The sequence below is a fragment of the Salmo salar genome, chromosome ssa19 (assembly GCF_905237065.1).
Source record: "Salmo salar chromosome ssa19, Ssal_v3.1, whole genome shotgun sequence".
In the NCBI taxonomy this organism is placed as follows: domain Eukaryota; kingdom Metazoa; phylum Chordata; class Actinopteri; order Salmoniformes; family Salmonidae; genus Salmo; species Salmo salar.
In genome coordinates, this window is record NC_059460.1 from 66,294,780 (window position 1) to 66,316,462 (window position 21,683).

The window sequence follows — 21,683 nt, forward strand, 5'->3', positions numbered from 1 at the left end:
AAAAAAAGCTTGTCAAAAAATTGCATCTCCATAACAACAGACGAATCCACTGATAACAGAGAAGAGTTCTTCATATTTTGTTTGTCTTGCAAACGAGAGCTGGGTGAAGAAGTAAAAGTCATTCTGTTCTGACTGATACAGTGTATTGACAAGTGTCGGAAAGTGCTAAAACATATTAACAAAACATTGAGGTTGATTTAAAAAGCAAGCTGGTTGTGTGTCAGACAGTGCAAGCTAAATGGTCAAAGTATACCATTATTTTGCTGGACTTGTTGCCAAATTCATTGTATTTGGCAATTAATATCTGGCAAAATAATTTCTCAGAAGTCAACAAGCTTGTTGAAACCATCAAGAACATATTAAACCATTCCGAGTAGGCTACATGCACTTTTATGCACGTTTTGTGGAGGCAGAGAAGCATATCTCTCCAAATGTGAGCTTGACTGAATTTTGGAAAACTTGAACATCTCCACAGAAATAACTATCAACATTTTGAAAATATATAAGTAGCGAGTCACAAACAAAGGAGGTGAACAAATACAAAACGCAACATTCAAATAAAAATCACAGTCAGTAAATATCCCCATGTAGTTTCACAAACATACTCTATGTCATGATCCAAAGCAAAAGAGTCATCATCAACAAAAACAAATGATGATGATGATGAGCAAATAAATGCAAGATAGGTTTCTGGTTTACACAGCATATTTTGCAAACATCTTAATTACTTTGCAAACACAACAGTGGTCAAACATGTTTTTGTGAATATGACAACATTTGTGACTTCACAGATTACATTTATGAACTGCATCTTACATTTGTGAACTGCTGCTTACATTTGTGACATGCATTGCACTTGTGAGTTGACTCACATTTGTGAGTTGCTCCACATATTTGTGAGTGTCCTCCCTCCTGTTGAATGTAGAGCCCCAAAGCAGAAGGCAAATCACTTTGGTTCAGTAGTACTTAGGGTTGCATTTATATTTTACTCCATTGTTTTTGTTAGTGGCACATCTTTGATATTATCCCACACTGGTTGAATCAACGTTGTTTCTACGTCATTTCAATGAAATTACGATGGACCAACGTGGAATAGATGTTGAATTGACATGTGGCCAGTGGGGCGCTGCCTTCAGAAAGTATTTATACCCCATGACTTTGCAACATTTTGTTGCGTTACAACCTGAATTAAAAATTGATTTAAATGTAGATTTGTCCCTGGCCTACACACAATACCACATAATGTCAAAGTGGAATTATGTTTACTGAAATTTTTACAAATGAATTAAAAATGAAAAGCTGAAATGTCTTGATTCAATAAGTGTTCAACCCCTTGTCATGGCAAGCCTAAATAAGTTCAGGAGTAAACATTTGCTTAACAAGTCACAAAATAAGTTGCGTGGACTCACTCTGTGTGCAATAATAGTGTATAAGATGATTTTTGAATGACTACCTTCTTTGTACCCCACACATTCAATTATTTGTAAGGTCCCTCAATCGAGCAGTACATTTCATGCACAGATTCAACCACAAAGACCAGGAAGGTTTTCCAAGGCATGGTGGTGGCTACCTCATGTTATAGGTATGCTCGTCTTTGGCAAGGACTAGGGAGTTTTTTTTAGATACAATCCTAGAGGAAAACCAGATTCAGTCTGCTTTCCAAAAGGCACTGGGAGACAAATTCACCTTTCAGCAGGGCAATAACCACAAGGTCAAATATATACTGGAGTTGCTTACCAAGACAACATTGAATGTCCTTTAGTGGTCTAGTTACAGTTGAAAATCTATGGCAAGACATGAAAATGGTTGTCTAGTAATGATAAAAAACCAACTTGACAGAGCTTGAAGATTTCTTTAAGGAATAATGTGCAAATAGTGTACAACCCAGGTGTGCAAAGCTCTTAGAGACTTACACAGAAATATTCACAGCTGTAATCACTGGTAAAGGTGATTATTTTTATTTAACTAGGCAAGTCAGTTAAGAACATATTCTTATTTACAATGGCTGCCTACCCCAGGCCAAACTCAGACACCCTGTGGGACTCCCAATCACAGCCAGATGTGATGCAGCCTAGATTTGAACCAAGTACTGCCTCTTGCAATGAGAAGCAGTGTCTTAGACCACTGCACCACTCGGGAGTCCATTCTAACACAGGGTTGTGAATACTTAAAAATTTGATATTTCTGTATTTCATTTTCAATAAATTTGCAAACACTTCTAAAAACATGTTTTCACTTTGTTATTATGGGTATTGTATGTAGATGTGTGAGAAAACAATACTTTTTATTCGTTTTGAATTCAGGCTGTAAAAACAACAAAATATGGAATAAGTCAAGGAGTATGAATACTTTCTGAAGGCAGTTTATGCACATCTTACAGTGTGGCTTTAAAATGCTTCTTGTCTGTGTCACGAGACCGACCATTACTATTGTGTGTGTTACTATCGAGGATTTATAATTTTTGTTGGTGGCTCACTCTGATGGTACTCTACATGCATATCAAGTGTGTGTCTACAGAGAGCCACAATACCTACAATTACTATTGTGTGTGTTACTAACTCCATTTGATGGTACTCTACATGAATATACAGAATGTGGCTTTAACATCATATGTTTTGCCTGTGTCTCCACAGAGAGCCGTGAGACTTACCAGAGACAGGTGATGTCCATCTGCAGCATCGCCTCAGGAATCAGTTTTCTCGGAGTGGCGTGCATGGCTCTATATTGCCGCAACAAGTGAGTGATTGTCACACCAGGCAGCTAAGGATGCCACCAAACAACAGAGGGACAATTGTATCATCATTGGACCTAAACTGTAAGATACAAAAGCATGAGCCAGCCTTTTATTTTATTTATTTAACCAGGTAAGTCAGTTAGGAACAAATTCTTATTTTCAATGACAGCCTAGGAACAGTGGGTTAACTGCATTGTTCAGGGGCAGAACAACAGATTTTTACCTTGGGGAGTCGATCCTGAAACCTTTCGGTTACTAGTCCAACACTCCAACCACTAGGCTACCTGCCGCCCCAGATAACACATATAGAGATAACACATAAGGAATCATGTAGTAACCAAAAAAGTGTTAAACAAATAAAAATATTTTTTGTATTTAGATTCTTCAAAGTAGCCACCCTTTGCCTTGACGACAGCTTTGCACACTCTTGGCATTCTCTTATTAACCAGCTTCATGAGGTAGTCACCTGGAATGCATTTCAATTAACAGGTGTTCCTTGTTAAAACGTAATTTGTGGAATTTCTTTCCTTCTTAATGGGTTTGAACCAATCAGTTGTGTTGTGACAAGGTAGGGGTGGTATCGGTGACCAGTCCTATCACTATTTTGTCATCAGCAAACTTGATGGTGTTGGAGTCGTTCTTGGCCACACAGTCGTGGGTGAACAGGGAGTACAGGAGGAGACTAAGCATGCACCCCTGAGGGGCCCCCTATTGAGGATCAGCGGGGCGGATGTGTTGTTACCTACTCTTACCACCAGGGGCTTGGCCCGTCAGGATGTCCAGAATCCAGTTGCAGAGGGAGGTGTTTAGTCTCAGGGTCCTTAGCTTAGGGATGAGCTGTGCACTATGGTGATCAATGCTGAGCAGTAGTCAATGAATAGCATTCCTACATAGGTGTTCCTTTTGTCCAGGTGGGAAAGGGCAGTGTGGCGTGCAATAAAGATTGCATTATCTGTGGATCTGTTGAGGCGGTATGCAAATTGGAGTGGGTCTAGAGTTTCTGGGATAATGGTGTTGATGGGATAATGGTGTTGAAGAACAGCCTTTCAAAGCACTTCATGGCTTCAGATGTGAGTGCTACGGATCGGTAGTCATTTAGGCAGGTTACCTTAGTGTTCTTGGGCACAGGGACTATGGTGGTCTGCTTGAAACATGTTGGTATTACAAACTCCGTCAGAGACAGGTTGAAAATGTCAGTGAAGACACTTGCCAATTGGTCAGCGCATGCTCGGAGTGCTGTACACGTCCTGGTAATTCGTCTTGCCCTGCGGCCTTGTGAATGTTTAAAGGTCTTACTCACAAGCTTCAGTGTTGCTTACCTCGAAGTGAGCATATTAGTAATTTAGCTCATTTGGTAGTCTCGTGTCACTGGACAGCTCTTGGCTGTGCTTCCCTTTATAGTCTGTAATGGTTTGTAAGCCCTGCCACATCTGACGCGCGTCGGAGCTGGTGTAGTACAAATCAATCTAAGTCCTGTAATTGTTGCTTTGTCTGTTTGATGGTTTGTCGGAGGGCATAGTGGGATTCCTCATAAGCTCCCGGGTTAGAGTCCTGCTCCTTGAAAGCAGCAGTTCTACCCTTTAGTGCTGATGTTGCCTGTAATCCATGGCTTCTGGTTGGGATATGTACGTACAGTGAGGAGTTTACACTCAATGCTCAATGGGACGACGTCAACACTCAATGGGACGACGTCATCAATGCACTTATTGATGAAGCCAGTGACTGATGTGGTGTACTCCTCAATGCCATCGGAAGAATCCCGGAACACATTCCAGTCTGTGCTAGCAAAACAGTCCTGTAGCTTTGCATCTGCGTCATTTGACCACCTCTTTATTTACCGCGTCACTGCTGCTTCTTGCTTTAGTTTTTGCTTGTAAGCAGGAATCAGGAGGATAGAATTATGAGCTGTGTTCTAATACTCAAATTTCAAGTTGTAAACAAATACAAATTTGTCCTCACTTTTCTTGCGGCTTACATTTGTCCTCCTCACCAGCATTAATGTGTAGATCCCATACTGCCGGCTATTAAATCAGAAAATACCATCATTAGCAAATTAACAGGATTCAAATATTGAACATTAGCTACCACAAAGTGACAAGTTGTAAAAGTAAACCTTTAAATTTACGGATAGCTCCTTCCATCTTGCTCAAGGCATGCCTTTTCCAGTGCAGTCACTGGAGGACAGCTGCTGTAGCTACTGTTGTTGGAATAGTTCAGATACATGTGTAATCAGCCTTTCTTTCATATAGGGTGCATTCGTAAAGTATTCAGACCCCTTCGCTTTTTCCACATTTTGTTACGTTACAACCTTATTCTAAAATTGATTAAAACATTTTTTTAAATCAATCTACACAAAGAACAAACAGGTTTAGACATTTTTGCAAATGTATAGAAAAACTAAACAGAAATTCCTTATTTACATAAGCTTCAGACCGTTTGCTATGAGACTCAAAATTGAGCTCAGGTGCATCTTGTTTCCAATGATCATCCTTGAGATGTTTCTACAACTAGATAGGAGTCCACCAGTGGTAAATTCAATTGATTGGATATGATTTGGAAAGACACACATCCACAGTATCTATCCACAGTTGACAGTGCATGTCAGAGCAAAAATGATGCAGGCCACTGTGTTCTTGGGGACCTTCAATGCTGCTGAAATGTTTTGGTTCCCCAGATGTGTGCCTCGACACGATCCTGTCTTGGAGGTCTACGCACAATTCCTTCGATCTCATGGGTTGGTTTTTGCTCTAACATGCACTGTTGGACCTTATATAGACAGGTGTGTGCCTTTCCAAATCATGTCCAATCAATTGAATTTACCACAGGTGGACTACAGTCAAGTTGTAGAAACATCTCAAGGATGATCAATGGAAACAGGATGCACCTGAGCTCAATTTCGAGGCTCATAGCAAAGGGTCTGAATGCTTATGTAAATAACGTATTTCTTTTTTTTTTCTATTTATAAATTTGCAAAAATGTCTAAAAACCTGTTTTCACTTAGTCATTATGGGGTATTGTGTGTAAAAAAAAATATCAAATCCATTTTAGAATAAGGCTGTTACAAAATTCCGAAAGCACTGTAACATGATCATGTTAACTACAACATTTGTTAGCTAGCTGTTAACGTTAGTTATTGACTATAATCTGTACTAACTTAACATAGCTGTCTAGTTAACTAGCTACCTCTGCTTAGAAACATTATCCGTAATCATTTCCATGGCTTGGTGCGTAGAAAGTACGTTCATTGTTATCTACAGAAATATATATTTTTTAAATGACCGCCAGTAGAAAAGACATGCAAAGAAGCGCTACGGCAGAGTTTTCAAATCGCGTTCACTTGGTTGGTCATTTTCAACCGTCATGCCCTCACTTCTGGTTTTGTTAGTTTGATTTGATTATCTATCTTTCAATCACTACACCCTCAAATCAAATCGTATTTGTCAAACACACATGGTTAGCAGATGTTAATGCGAGTGTAGCGAAATGCTTGTGCTTCTGGTTCCAACAGTGCAGTAATCTAACAAGTAATCTAACAGTTCCCCAACAACTACCTAATACACACAAATCTAAAAGAGGTGAATGAGAATATGTGCATATAAATATATGGATGAGCGATTCCCGAGCGACATAGGCAAGGTGCAATAGATGTATAAAATACAGTATATACAGTTGAAGTCGGAAGTTTACATACACTTAGGATGGAGTCATTAAAACTCGTTTTTCAACCACTCCACAAATTTCTTGTTAACAAACTATAGTTTTGGCAAGTCAGTTAGGACATCTACTTTGTGCATGACACAAGTCCTTTTTCCAACAATTGTTTACAGACAGATTATTTCACCTAAAATTCACTGTATCACAATTCTAGTGGGTCAGAAGTTTACATACACTAAGTTGACTATGCTTTTAAACAGCTTGGAAAATTCCAGAAAATGATGTCATGGCTTTAGAAGCTTCTGATGGGCTAATTGACATCATTTGAGTCAATTAGAGGTGTACCTGTGGATGTATTTCAAGGCCTACCTTCAAACTCAGTGCCTCTTTGCTTGACATGGGAAAGTCAAAATAAATCAGCCAAGACCTGATTCATCCTTGGGAGCAATTTCCAAATGCCTGAAGGTACCACGTTCATCTGTACAAACAATAGTACGCAAGTATAAACACCACGGGACCACGCAGCCGTCATACCGCTCAGGAAGGAGATGCATTCTGTCTCCTAGAGATGAACGTACCTTGGTGCGAAAAGTGCAAATCAATCCCAGAACAACAGCAAAGGACCTTGTGAAGATGCTGGAGGAAACAGGTACACACGTATCTATATCCACAGTAAAACGAGTCCTATATCGACATAACCTGAAAGGCCACTCAGCAAGGAAGAAGCCACTGCTCCAAAACCGCCATAAAAAAAGGCAGACTATGGTTTGCAACTGCACATGGGGACAAAGACCATACTTTTTGGAGACATGTCCTCTGGTCTGAACAAAAATAGAGCTGTTTGGCCATAATGACCATAGTTATGTTTGCAGGAAAAAGGGGGAGGCTTGCAAGCCGAAGAACACCATCCCAACCGTGAAGCACGGGGGGTGGCAGCATCATGTTGTGGGGGTGCTTTTTGCTGCAGGAGGGACTGGTGCACTTCACAAAATAGATGGCATCAAGAGGATGGAAAATCATGTGGATATATTGAAGCAACATCTCAAGACATCAGTCAGGAACTTAAAGCTTGATCGCAAATGGGTCTTCCAAATGGACAATGACCCCAAGCATACTTCCAAAGTTGTGGCAAAATGGCTTAAGGACAACAAAGTCAAGGTCTTGGAGTGGCCATCACAAAGCCCTGACCTCAATCCTATAGAAAATGTGTGGGTAGAACTGAAAAGCATGTCCGAACAAGGAGGCCTCTGAACCTGACTCAGTGACACCAGCTCTGTCAGGAGGAATGGGCCAAAATTCACCCAACTTATTGTGGGAAGCTTGTGGAAGGCTACTCGAAACGTTTGACCCATGTTTAACAATTTAAAGGCAATGCTACCAAATACTAATTAACTGTAAACTTCTGACCCACTGGGAATGTGATGAAAGAAATAAAAGCTGAAATAAATAATTCTCTCTACTATTATTCTGACATTTCACATTCTTAAAATAAAGTGGTGATCCTAACTGACCTAAGACAGGGAATTTTTACTCGGATTAAATGTCAGGAATTGTGAAAAACTGAGTTTAAAGGTATTTGGCTTAGGTGTATGTAAACTTCCGACTTCAACTGTACATATAATATGATTAATGTAAGATACAGTGCCTTGCGAAAGTATTCGGCCCCCTTGAACTTTTCGACCTTTTGCCACATTTCAGGCTTCAAACATAAAGATATAAAACTGTAATTTTTTGTGAAGAATCAACAACAAGTGGGACACAATTATGAAGTGGAACGAAATTTATTGGATATTTCAAACTTTTTTAACAAATAAAAAATGGAAAAATTGTCCATGCAAAATTATTCAGCCCCTTTACTTTCAGTGCAGCAAACTCTGTGAGGATCTCTGAATGATCCAATGTTGACCTAAATGACTAATGATGATAAATAGAATCCACCTGTGTGTAATCAAGTCTCCGTATAAATGCACCTGCTCTGTGATAGTCTCAGAGGTCCGTTTAAAGCGCAGAGAGCATCATGAAGAACAAGGAACACACCAGGCAGGTCCGAGATACTGTTGTGGAGAAGTTTAATGCCGGATTTGGATACAAAAAGATTTCCCAAGCTTTAAACATCCCAAGGAGCACTGTGCAAGCGATAATATTGAAATGGAAGGAGTATCAGACCACTGCAAATCTACGAAGACCCGGCCGTCCCTCTAAACTTTCAGCTCATACAAGGAGAAGACTGATCAGAGATTCAGCCAAGAGGCCCATGATCACTCTGGATGAACTGCAGAGATCTACAGTTGAGGTGGGAGACTCTGTCCATAGGACAACAATCAGTCGTATACTGCACAAATCTGGCCTTTATGGAAGAGTGGCAAGAAGAAAGCCATTTCTTAAAGATATCCATAAAAAGTGTCGTTTAAAGTTTGCCACTAGACACCTGGGAGACACACCAAACATGTGGAAGAAGGTGCTCTGGTCAGATGAAACCAAAATCGAACTTTTTGGCAACAATGCAAAACGTTATGTTCGGCATAAAAGCAACACAGCTCATCACCCTGAACACCCATCCCCACTGTCAAACATGGTGGTGGCAGCATCATGGTTTGGGCCTGCTTTTCTTCAGCAGGGGCAGGGAAGATGGTTAAAATTGATGGGAAGATGGATGGAGCCAAATACAGGACCATTCTGGAAGAAAACCTGATGGGAGTCTGCAAAAGACCTGAGACTGGGACGGAGATTTGTCTTCCAACAAGACAATGATCCAAGACATAAAGCAAAATCTACAATGGAATGGTTCACAAATAAACATATCCAGGTGTTAGAATGGCCAAGTCAAAGTCCAGACCTGAATCCATTCGAGAATCTGTGGAAAGAACTGCAAACTGCTGTTCACAAACGCTCTCCATCCAACCTCACTAACTCGAGCTGTTTTGCAAGGAGGAATGGGCAAACATTTCAGTCTCTCGATGTGCAAAACTGAGAGAGACATACCCCAAGCGACTTACGGCTGTAATCACAGCAAAAGGTGGCGCTACAAAGTATTAACTTAAGGGGGCTGAATAATTTTGCACGCCCAATCTTTCAGTTTTGAAATATCCAATAAATTTTGTTCCACTTCATGATTGTGTCCCACTTGTTGTTGATTCTTCACAAAAAATTACAGTTTTATATCTTTATGTTTGAAGCCTGAAATGTGGCAAAAGGTCGAAAAGTTCAAGGGGGCTGAATACTTTCGCAAGGCACTGTATGTAAACATTATTAAAGTGGCATCATTTAAAATGGAGGCATTATTTAAAGCCAGATGGTCCCACCTCATCTTGCCTCCTCCCGACTGCCTCCCGACTGCCTTCCATTTTTGAAGACGTTTATTATAATTCTATTCCCATGCACTTGATTGGCTGATGAGTTTGTGCTGGTGTTTCTTTAAAATGCACGTCCTGTCCCATCGACATCCCGGCAATTCTTTGAAAAAACGCTTTATTTCAAAGTTGTGCCTGGTCGTCACTAGTTACCACAGCCACAAAGTCATAAACCTTGCTTGTTTATACAGTTTATCTTCTTAAAATGTGATATTAAACCTAACCATAACATTAACCACACTGCTAAACTTACACCTAACCCTAACTTTCATTTTATTTATTTATTACGATATAGCCCATTTTGACTTTGTGGCTGTGGTAACTAGTGGAAACTGTTGTGCCTGTTGTTCACACTCGTATCTGCCCTCTCATTGGCTAGAATGGTCCCACCTCATCTTGCCTCCTCCTGACTGCCTTCCATTTTTGAAGACATTTATTATAATTGTTAGAGTGGCCACTAGAGTATCTGGTCAATATAATGGATCTTCTGTGAACTAGTGTGTCACTCCCAATGATTCAATATGGTAGCTCCAGCAGAGACAAAAGAGGACGTGAGACATTTCACTGGCTCCTTTTTTTCTGGTTCATTTAAAAGTAGACCCAACTGCTATCACATTGGTATCTATCTACTGGAACTGTGACTATTTTTAGTGGGGCTTGCAAAGCAAAAGTCTCCATTATACATATTTGACGTACTTCTTATTGTGGGGCTTGGCAAATCAAAAGCCCTGACTTACATCTTCAACATACTTCTGACTTTTTATTATTATTAAGCACGCTACTCCTCTTACAGCATTTAAGCTAGAAACGTCGGTCAAACTTTAAAACGTGTAGACTGGCCAGGACAAGTGTGTAACTTTTTGATACCTTTTAAAGTTATTTTATTTGTCCTTTTTTTTCCTCAACATTATAAATCTGCCCATTGTGACATCATCACTTCCAACATTCCATTCACTGTAACTGCAACAATGCAACTTTTGCCACAAATCTTCTACTTTGACCACTTTGTTAACAACTTATACAAAAAATGAGAGCATATGAAATCTTCCTCTACTTTTCTGCTTTTCAAATCTAACCGTGGAACAAAATGTATTATTCTGATAAAAGTTACAGTTGTTTTAGTAACCGCATTTGCAACACTCTCTGTAACTTTTTATAAAAAACAGACATTTTTACCACTTCCCCAACAAGTTAGACAAACAGTGAGAGGGTATGACATCTTCGTCTACTTCTCTGCTATTCAAATCTGTTTGCGGAACTATCTGCTACGTATATAACGATACAGCTGTTTCAGTAACTGCAATAACACATTAACACATTTCCCCCCAACTTTTTCCAAACGACTGCCGTTTTGACAACTCCCCCAAGTCAGACAAAAACTAGGAACGTATGAAATCTTCCTCTACTTCTCTGCTTTTCAAAACTGAAAATATTAGGAATAGCTTCAACCAATCAATAGATAGAGCTGTTTAAGTAACTCATCAACTGCTGTCTTATGCATTGTCATGTCAGAAGCTAGAAGATTCATTACTGACCACAGTTAGTGACCACAAACATACAACTACTGATCACATAACTATTGGCCACAACTATTGACCACAGCTACTGCACACAACTACTGACCACAAGTACACAACTGCTAACCACAACCACACAACTGCTGACCACAGCTAGTGACCACAACCACTAAACTACTCACCAATACAATTACTGAACCATTAAATTACTGACCACAACCACACAACTCCTGACAACAACAACACATTTACTGACCACCACCCACTTTAATTATAACTACTCAAATATGCATATATAAGCATATAATACCCACAACAATAATTGTTACTCTTGAACCGTTCAAGCTAGAGACACCAAACCAACTTTCACATGTTCAGGCTATCCTATCAATCCACCAATCAATCAATCAATCAATCAATCAATCTTTTCATCTACCTACTTTTTCAACTACAACCAGTCACCACCATTACTACTGCAGGTACTACCACTACTATAACATTTCAAGCTTGCAAGCACACCACGTTTTCTTCAGGAATTATACTTTTCAGTGATCACTGTTAGCCTAAAGAGTTTATTTATTATATATAACTACAACTAACTATCAATAGGTCTACATATGAACCTATACTACATAGTTCAACTACCACAAAAATACTTTTTGTCATCACTAGATTCACCATCATATTTCTCTTCCCAAATAATAGCCTAAACATTCCAATCATTACATCATCATTCAACTACAATCAAAAATTTACACTGAACGTTTTACAAAAGTACATTGTGCATCAATTTAAACCCACAGCATGAATGATTGAGTTGCTTTGCTTTCCTAAGTGTTGTCCACATGATCCTGCCTTTTATTCCCATCTTCTGACAGAAGATCGCTTTGTCTTTCTTATTTCAGTTTTCACATGCAACAACTGTAGTTTAGACATTTTTGTGATCTAACTGCCCCACAATCCAACTTAAGGTTGATTTATGTATTTATGCACTTATGTGATGATGCTGTGCTGTGGTTTGTTGAGATGCAAGACAAATTTCCCGAAAGGGATACACAATAAAGAAGAATTACGAATATAGTAATCTATCAAAGTAATGAGACCAATTATTTTACTAAATTTAACTTTGACTATTTGTAACTCCTTTGCTTTTAATTGTAAAGTCGAACTTTTTAAACTTCTTTCCATTACCACAAAAATGCTTTTAAAGAACTAATGCAAGCCCCACAACTTTAGTTGTAAAGTTACCATCTAGTTTTAATTGTGAAAGGCCTGTGTAAGACATTCATCCACCATCTTTGGCTCTAGTTGCACAGATCTGCAATTATTCGCTCAAAGTCGGTATCGGTTATTCTACATAAAATATCTCTCCCTGACATATTCTTTTTTGACGATTGGCTGAAGAAAAAAAAATCTGTAGCTATCATGTCAAATCGAAAGGCAGATGATCTCAAACCCAGGACTTGGCCCATGAAAGAGTGTGGACACTGCCACATACTTTTGGGAAAGACAGCATACTATGAACAGCATTTCATAACCATGTACTGCAACGTCAGAATGAAGTTCACAAAATGCAAGGGAGTATGTGGACACAGGCAAAGACCAAGGCAGAGAGGAAACAATCAAATCACATCAAATTGTATTGGTTGCATACACATATTTAGCAAATGTTATTGTGGGTGTAGTGAAATGGTTGTGTTCCTAGCTCCAACAGTGCAGTAATATCTAACAATACATAACAGTACACACAAATCTAAAAAGTAAAATAATGGAATTAAGAAAAATGTCAATATTAGGACTAGCAATGTCGGAGTCCGGAGTGGAGTGTATATATATCGTCTGGAATGGAGGACCAAAACGCAGCAGGAATGTAGATGCTCATCTTGTAGTTTATTTTAACTCAAAAAGAACACCAAAATACCAAACAAAAGAACGGATAACGGCTGATAACGGGCAGACGGGCCACTCTGGCTGATAACGGGCAGACGGGCCACTCTGGCTGATAACGGGCAGACGGGCCACTCTGGCTGATAACGGGCAGACGGGCCACTCTGGCTGATAACGGGCAGACGGGCCACTCTGGCTGATAACGGGCAGACGGGCCACTCTGGAACAGGACGAGTCAGACTGGGCTGACGCACTGGAAGCCTGGTGCGTGGTGCTGGTACTGGACGTGCCAGACTGGGAACACGCACCTCAGGGCTAGTGCGGGGAGCGGGAACAGGATGAATCGGACTGGGCTGACGCACTGGAAGCCTGGTGCGTGGTGCTGGTACTGGACGTGGCAGACTGGGAACACGCACTTCAGGGCTAGTGCGGGGAGCGGGAACAGGACGAGTCGGACTGGGCTGACGCACTGGAAGCCTGGTGCGTGGTGCTGGTACTGGACCTGCCAGACTGGGAACACGCACCTCAGGGCTAGTGCGGGGAGCGGGAACAGGACGAGTCGGACTGGGCTGACGCACTGGAAGCCTGATGCGTGGTGCTGGTACTGTAGGTATCAGCCTGGGAACACGCACCTCGGGGCTAGTGTGGGGAGCGGGAACAGGACGAGTCGGACTGGGCTGACGCACTGGAAGCCTGGTGCGTGGTGCTGGTACTGGACGTGGCAGACTGGGAACACGCACCTCAGGGCTAGTGCGGGGAGTGGGAACAGGACGAGTCGGACTGGGCTGACGCACTGGAAGCCTGGTGCGTGGTGCTGGTACTGGACGTGCCAGACTGGGAACACGCAGCTCAGGGCTAGTGCGGGGAGCGGGAACAGGACGAGTCAGACTGGGCTGACGCACTGGAAGCCTGATGCCTGGTGCTGGTACTGTAGGTATCAGCCTGGGAACACGCACCTCAGGGCTAGTGCGGGGAGCGGGAACAGGACGAGTCGGACTGGGCTGACAAACTGGAGGCGTGGTGCGTGGTGCTGGTACTATCCTCACCAGACAGCTAGCACGCACCTCAGGACTAGTAATGAACGCTAACTCAGGTGATATTATTAGGACACGCTCTGTAGGGCGAATGTCGTGCCTAATACACCAACACAGTAGCTCTCTCATCCTTTTCTCCTCCAATTTTCCCATCAATTCCTTTATTGTCTCTGTTACTCTCACCTCCAATTTTACCCCGACTAGCTCTGGTTCCATCCTCGGCTCCGCCGATCTGTCCGTGTGCCCCCCCAAAAAAAATCTTGGGGCTGCCTCTCCAGTTTCCTCGCCAGTCGTGTACCCCGGTAGCATTCCCGGTCCTCACCAAATTCCCCTTGCTCCTTACAGTCCACCTGTTGCTCCTTCCTCCGCTGCTTGGTCCGTTTGTGGTGGGAGATTCTGTCACGGATGTCGTCTGGAATGGAGGACCAAAACGCAGCAGGAATGTGGATGCTCATCTTGTAGTTTATTTTAACTAAAAAAGAACACCAAAATAACAAACAAAAGAACGGACGATCAACAAAACAGTCTTGTCAGGTATAGACACACAAAACAAGAGACAATCTTCCACAACACTAAACCAAACAATTACCCATATATAGGACTCTCAATCAGAGGCAACGAGAAAGCACCTGCCTCCAATTGAGAGTCCAACCCCCCATCAACCTAAACATAGACATACAACAAACCAGAAAGAACATAACCCAAAAACCCGGAAATAATAAATCAAACGCCCTACTAAATAAACCACCACCCCGAACCACATAAAACAAATACCCTCTGCCACGTCCTGACCAAACTACAATAACAAATAACCCTTATACTGGTCAGGACGTGACATATATATACAGTGCATTAGGAAAATATTCAGACCCCTTGATTTTTTCCCACATTTTGTTACGTTGCAGCCTCATTCTAAAATTGGATTAAATTCATTGTTTTCCTCATCAGTCTACACACAATACCCCATAATGACAAAGCAACAACATTTTTGAAAGATGCTGAGTAAAGGGTCTGAATACTTATGTACATGTAATATTTCAGTTTTTTATAGTTAAATGACCGTGTCTGCAGTAAAGTAGCAGGCATAAAAGAAAGCTACAGCAAAGTTGATACTGTGAGATTTCAAAACGTTTAAAACTATGACTAGAGAGAGATTACTTTTAAGTCATGTTAAAAATAAATCTGAGAGGTAGATCTCGGCTTGCATTTTGAGTCAAGGTGATCTTCACTCAGAAAATAGTTGGTTAACACTATCAACGTTTTCCTTTACTGTGGAAATTGTGATCGAATCAGCGCAATATTAGCCACTTTCAATGCAACATACCGATACAAAACGAACTATGCAAGAGATGTTGTACTAGGCAGAATGCATCGGAGTAGAATTATATTGGATTGACACGCACTACTCAGCCCGTACTCTACACAGATCGGTGCAGAATAAACAATCAGAATTGGAGTAGGCCTATATGCAAATAGACCATTGCCATATATGGATCTGTGCCATTTACTTTGAACTGGACTGTGTTTACGACATGAGCAGTCATGAGTAGATGCACTTGTTTCGAGATCAAAGCGAGAGTTGCCAAATGTGCACATTTTGTTCCTATCCTTTGCTAGCTGGTGAGTTATTAGCCCAGTTATAGATCATTTGTAGTAAGTAATAGGGGAGTGAATGCTTCATACAAGAGCACAAAACATATACATTTCTAGACATCTTTGAAAAGAAAGTCAGGTAAAAAGCTTTTTTTTTGTCTTAAAGGGGCAGTGTTGTATTTTGAGACATGCTTGAATAAGCTTTGCCAATAGGCAGAGGGTAGCATAATTCATTTGATTCTCTGTAATAATGGTATCAGAATAATAATGCATTTTATTTTGTAAAGTAGTTTCTTGCTTCAAACAACACAACAACATTTTCAGTCACCCTGTCTGAAGAACAAGTGGATAAACAGGTTTTCTATTTAAATAGTCTCATGGAATGTAGGCCAAATTGAACGCCACACATTGGCTACCACTGTAGGCTCAAAATGTTATGGGATGCATTTTCTCCAATGTTTTTGATGGTAAGCATTCATTATGATCAAATAGCCACAGTAGACTGTTAAAACTGTAGAAGCAGGGACAGCCTGTGTTCACAGTAAACGTGCACTGGAATTTGCACAGAATTTTCACAATGTTCAAGTTTGTGCTCAGCAGGCCTGAAATTTGCTCAGTCCTGAAAAAAATGTGAGGGTACATTGGTTGGCAATTTCGTTGTTTCTAGCTAAACTGTGCAGCCAGCATTTTGTCTAAATCAATCCTCTAACAATAACGAACGGTTGGATAAACAAATCATTTGTAAAATCACTATGTACTGCAGCATATGACATGGGGTTCGTTTAGGATACTCAAACAATATGACAGAAGCAGCTTCACTTTGATTGGCTTTTGCGTGCAATTTTATTTGAGTTGCTTCATGTAGCAGAAAAATTGCTTGAGATTATGGCACATGCAACCTCCAACTACAACTAAAATTGTGTGCAAGTTGTGTTGTGTAACTGCAGCCTTAGGCTCCAGTTCATTGATGCTGTACTTAGAAATATGACAAAAGAGAGCATTCTAGTGTTTTGAAATGTACGTTTAATCAAAGTGATGTACTCATCCTCAACAATAACCATAGGTAAATTCTGATGCATTATATCTGAGTTTTTCTGTATATATATATTTTTTATGCCTTCATGGTTTGTAAACTGCTGACAAGTGCAGTTTGAAACCAAAAAAGGTTTCAAACCAGTGTCTGTCTCTTTCTGTCAATTCACATCGCTCACTACCTGCCACTACTTTATCACCAAAATCTCCCATCATGGGATTTTCTTCCGAACAGCATGCACAACAGCATTTAAGTGGTAGCCTATCCAGCACAGTTACTGTTAAGCTGCTTAAGCTGTCTACCAGGTTATCATAAAGTCGCATTGCTGAAATTTGCATGAGGTTGGATCTTATCAATGGGATACCAACATATTCAAATGATGATAATGATTGACATTTTCATTAAAAACGTTATTTTGAGGAATTTATTCATACTAATTCATCTTTCCATAAGATATAGTCTAGGGTTACAAATCTAGGGTTGCTACCCAAGCCGGCTGGTCATTCGTTCTATCGGTTAGCTGCATTTGCATTTGTCTAAGCTGTTTTCTAGTGACTTTACTTGAATACATCCATAACAATGAGCTAATGAGGTGCTGTTGTTCAGAGCAGGAGCTAGTCAATAAACACAGCTAACACAATTGCTTCAAACTGAAGCTGGAAAAATTGAAAACTAGCTGCACTTCATTTTGTTTGACCTTTTTTTAATTTACATTTATTTGTATACATCCATAAAAATTATGCCTGGCTGAGCTGAGAAACTCTGCCTGCCCAACTTCCAACACCTTAATTACTATAGGACAGCTGGAGATAGAATTTGAATATTGAAACAATGTTGCAAATGTCAGAGAGACAGAGAACAAGGTTTATACAAATCTCCGCTGTTGAAAACAAAATGTTAGTCTAAAAGAAATGTAAGATAATGTCTAGATGCTTTTTATAGTGGAGATCAAGTTTATAAATTGCTTGGTTGGGCTGATGAGAGAGTGGATTGAGCAGTCAGATGGAACAAAGTAAATAGGTATTTTAACGTCATAGATTTAGCCGGTGGTAACTTGTGGAATAGACACCGGCTGGAATGCAGTTTTAACCAATCAGCATTCAAATTTCACAGCACGGTGTAAACAAATGCCTGTGTGCCTAACAGAAGTTTTATGCAACATCACTTTGATTAAACCTTCACTTTGAAAATACTGCTTCTTCCTCTCCACTCCGAGCACCTTTCCTTCGCCCCTACCCTGGCTCTCCGCAATTATTACAATGTGTGTAACGGCCATTACTGGCTTTGTAACATTGAAGGGTTTGCCTCAAAGCGTCCACCACTATAATCCAGTGGCTGCTTGATTACAAATGATTTAACATGGCTGCAAAATAATTGAGCCTTGTCATGGGTGGAATGAACAGGATGAAAATTACCATAGTTATTGACAACATTCACCATGTAGCAAAAGGGGTGCCGTTTAAAGCAGTGTTAACAGTTCAATAAAAATTATTACACACATTTTAATTGCACCCTGTGACTGTGTGCTGGATTATCTGGATTATCTGGACAACAGAATCTCATCAAGCAGTGACGAGGCACCTGTAAGACGTGAATGCAGCTCAAAGACAGTGGATCAGTGTACAAGAGCCAGGGACACAAAGCTCTAACCCAGAGCAATATACTGTAGAGTAGGCCTACAGTATCTGAGGATCATGAAAGCTGAAGGTGGGGCTTTGTATTAAACTCGGTATGGCCTCTCTCCCATCTGCAGGAGACACAGGGAAAAGCTACATATGCAATTCTCTGAGAGCTGGAACCTGAGGGAGTGCGGAATCAACTCCTCTGGGCGGATGTCTAAATCCTGCCCCAGGCCTCAGTGCGGCCTGCAGCTTCAAAAGGTGAGATAAAGAACCAGCCTTTCTTATTGTATTCTACTTTGACGTTCATATAGAGTTGAAGTCGGAAATTTACATACACCTAAGCCAAATACCTTTAAACTCAGTTTTTCACAATTCCTGACATTTAATCCGGGAAAAAATGCCCTGTTTTAGGTCAGTTAGGATCACCACTTTAATTTAAGAATGTGAAATGTCAGAATAATAGTAGAGAGAATTATTTATTTCAGCTTTTATTTCTTTCATCACATTCCCAGTGGGTCAGAAGTTTACACTCAATTAGTATTTGGTAGCATTGCCTTTAAATTGTTTAACATGGGTAAAACGTTTCGGGTAGCCTTCCACAAGCTTCCCACAATAAGTTAGGTGAATTTTGGCCCATTCCTCCTGACAGAGCTGGTGTCACTGAGTCAGGTTTATAGGCCTCCTTGCTTGCACATGCTTTTCCAGTTCTGCCCACATATTTTCTATAGGATTGAGGTCAGAGCTTTGTGATGGCCACTCAAAGACCTTGACTTTGTGTCCTTAAGCCATTTTGCCAGAACTTTGGAAGTATGCTTGGGGTCATTGTCAATTTGGAAGACCCATTTGCGACCAAGCTTTAACTTCCTGACTGATGTCTTGAGATGTTGCTTCAATATATCCACATAATTTTCCATCCTCGTGATGCCATCTATTTTGTGAGGTGCACCAGTCCCTCTTGCAGCAAAGCACCCCCACAACATGATGCTGCCACTCCCGTGCTTCACGGTTGGGATGGTGTTCTTCGGCTTGCAAGCATCCCCCTTTTTCCTCCAAACATAACAATGGTCATTATTGCCAAACAGTTCTATTTTTGTTTCATCAGACCAGAGGACATTTCTCCAAAAGTACGATCTTTGTCCCCATGTGCAGATGCAAACCGTAGTCTGGCTTTTTTATGGTTGTTTTGGAGCAGTGGCTTTTTCCTTGGATGAGCGATCTTTCAGGTTATTTAAAAAATATATATATTTTACCTTTATTTAACTAGGCAAGTCAATTTAGAACAAGTTCTTATTTTCAATGACGGCCTAGGAACAGTGGGTTAACTGCCTTGTTCAGGGGCAGAACGGTCATGTCGATATAGGACTCGTTTTACTGTGGATATAGATACTTTTTTACCCATTTCCTCCAGCATCTTCACAAGGTCCTTTGCTGTTGTTCTGGGATTGATTTGCACTTTTCGCACCAAAGTACGTTCATCTCTAGGAGACAGAACGCGTCTCCTTCCTGAGCGGTATGACGGCTGCGTGGTCCCATGGTGTTTATACTTGCGTACTATTGTTTGTACAGATGAACGTGGTACCTTCCGGCATTTGGAAATTGCTCCCAAGGATGAACCAGACTTGTGGAGGTCTACAATTGTTTTTCTGAGGTCTTGGCAGATTTCTTTTGATTTTCCCATGATGTCAAGCAAAGAGGCACTGAGTTTGAAGGTAGGCCTTGAAATACATCCACAGGTACACCTCCAATTGACTCAAATGATGTCAATTAGCCTATCAGAAACTTCTAAAGCCATGACATAATTTTCTGGAATTTTCCAAGCTGTTTAAAAGCACAGTCAACTTAGTGTATGTAAACTTCTGACCCATTGGAATTGTTATACAGTGAATTATATGCGAACTAATCTGTCTGTAAACAATTGTTGGAAAAATGACTTGTGTCATGCACAAAGTAGATGTCTTAACTGACTTGCCAAAACTATAGTTTGTTAACAAGAAATGTGTGAAGTGGTTGAAAAACGAGTTTTAATGACTCCAACCTAAGTGTATGTAAACTTATGACTTCAACCGTATATTTAAGATAAGTACACTCTTTGAAATAAAATCTTGAGAGGTTCTTTGTCAGGGGTGAGGGGTATATGTGTAACCATTTTCACCAAATTGTTATTTGCATATCAGGAAGGGTTCTTTACTGCTGTGATGGTTATGAATAACCATCCTGTTTTTCCTCTCTTCACCATGTTTTCTTTTATGCCATGAAATGCTGCTCATTAGGCCTGTTTCCTCTCATTTATAGACTGTGTGGAGATCCACTGAGTGTAAAAAAACATTAGGAACACCTTATCCTTCCATGACATAGATTGACCAGGTGAATCAAGGTGAAAGCTATGATCCCTTATTGATGTCACTTGTTAAAGCCTCTATTTCATTCAGTGTATATGAAGAGGAGGAAACAGGTTAAAGAAGGATTTTTAAGCCTTGAGACAATTGAGACATGTATTGTGTATGTGTGCCATTCAGAGGTTGAATGGGCAAGACAAAATATTGATGTGGCTTTGAATGGGTATGGTAGTAGATGCTAGGCACACTGGTTTGAATGTGTCAAGAACTGAAACGCTGCTGGGTTTTTCATGCTTACCAGTTTCCTGTGTGTTTCAAGAATGGTCCACCACCCAAAGGACATCCAGCCAACTTGGCACAACTGGGATGCATTGGAGTCAACATGGGTCAGCATACCCGTGGAACGCTTTCGACACCTTGTAGAGTCCAAGCCCTGACAAATTGAGGCTGTTCTGAGGGCAAAGGTGGTGCAACTCAATATTAGGAAAGTATTCCTAATATCTTGTACACTCAGTGCATGTTGTTGGTAGTAAATATGTACCTTATGACACTGCAGAAACATCAATGCACTCCTGACCCAAGAATAGAGTATTACTTTATTAATCCTAACTTGGGAAATTGTTTTATCACTTCAGCATTAATCAATAAAATTACAAAGACAATACCTGTATCAGTGACAAACACATGATAAAATACATAATACGACACATAAAACAGCTGCATTTTAATAGCCATAAAATATAGGTAGGAAATGGTTGTCTATCCTCCTGGGAAACAGCATCAACAACACTCATTAAAAAGGCATCATAAATGAGTAATTTACACTCATTAAAAAGCATCATGGCTGTGAGTAAAAATTACCTACTGAACCTCTCTGGATATTTTGGGCAGGATGAACCTGTTACTGAAGTTCCTACTGTGTT

The 21,683-nt window shown here is 40.5% G+C and overlaps 1 protein-coding gene across 1 annotated transcript in view; it reads left to right on the plus strand.

Annotated features, from left to right (window-relative positions):
* The window catches only part of LOC106579414 (pro-neuregulin-3, membrane-bound isoform), a 436,757-nt gene that overhangs the window by 376,201 nt on the left and 38,873 nt on the right, over positions 1 to 21,683 (plus strand). The window contains exons 5-6 of the mRNA XM_045702613.1: positions 2,634 to 2,736; positions 18,556 to 18,682. Coding sequence (XP_045558569.1) covers positions 2,634 to 2,736; positions 18,556 to 18,682 — 230 coding nt within the window. The remainder of the gene's footprint in view (positions 1 to 2,633; positions 2,737 to 18,555; positions 18,683 to 21,683) is intronic.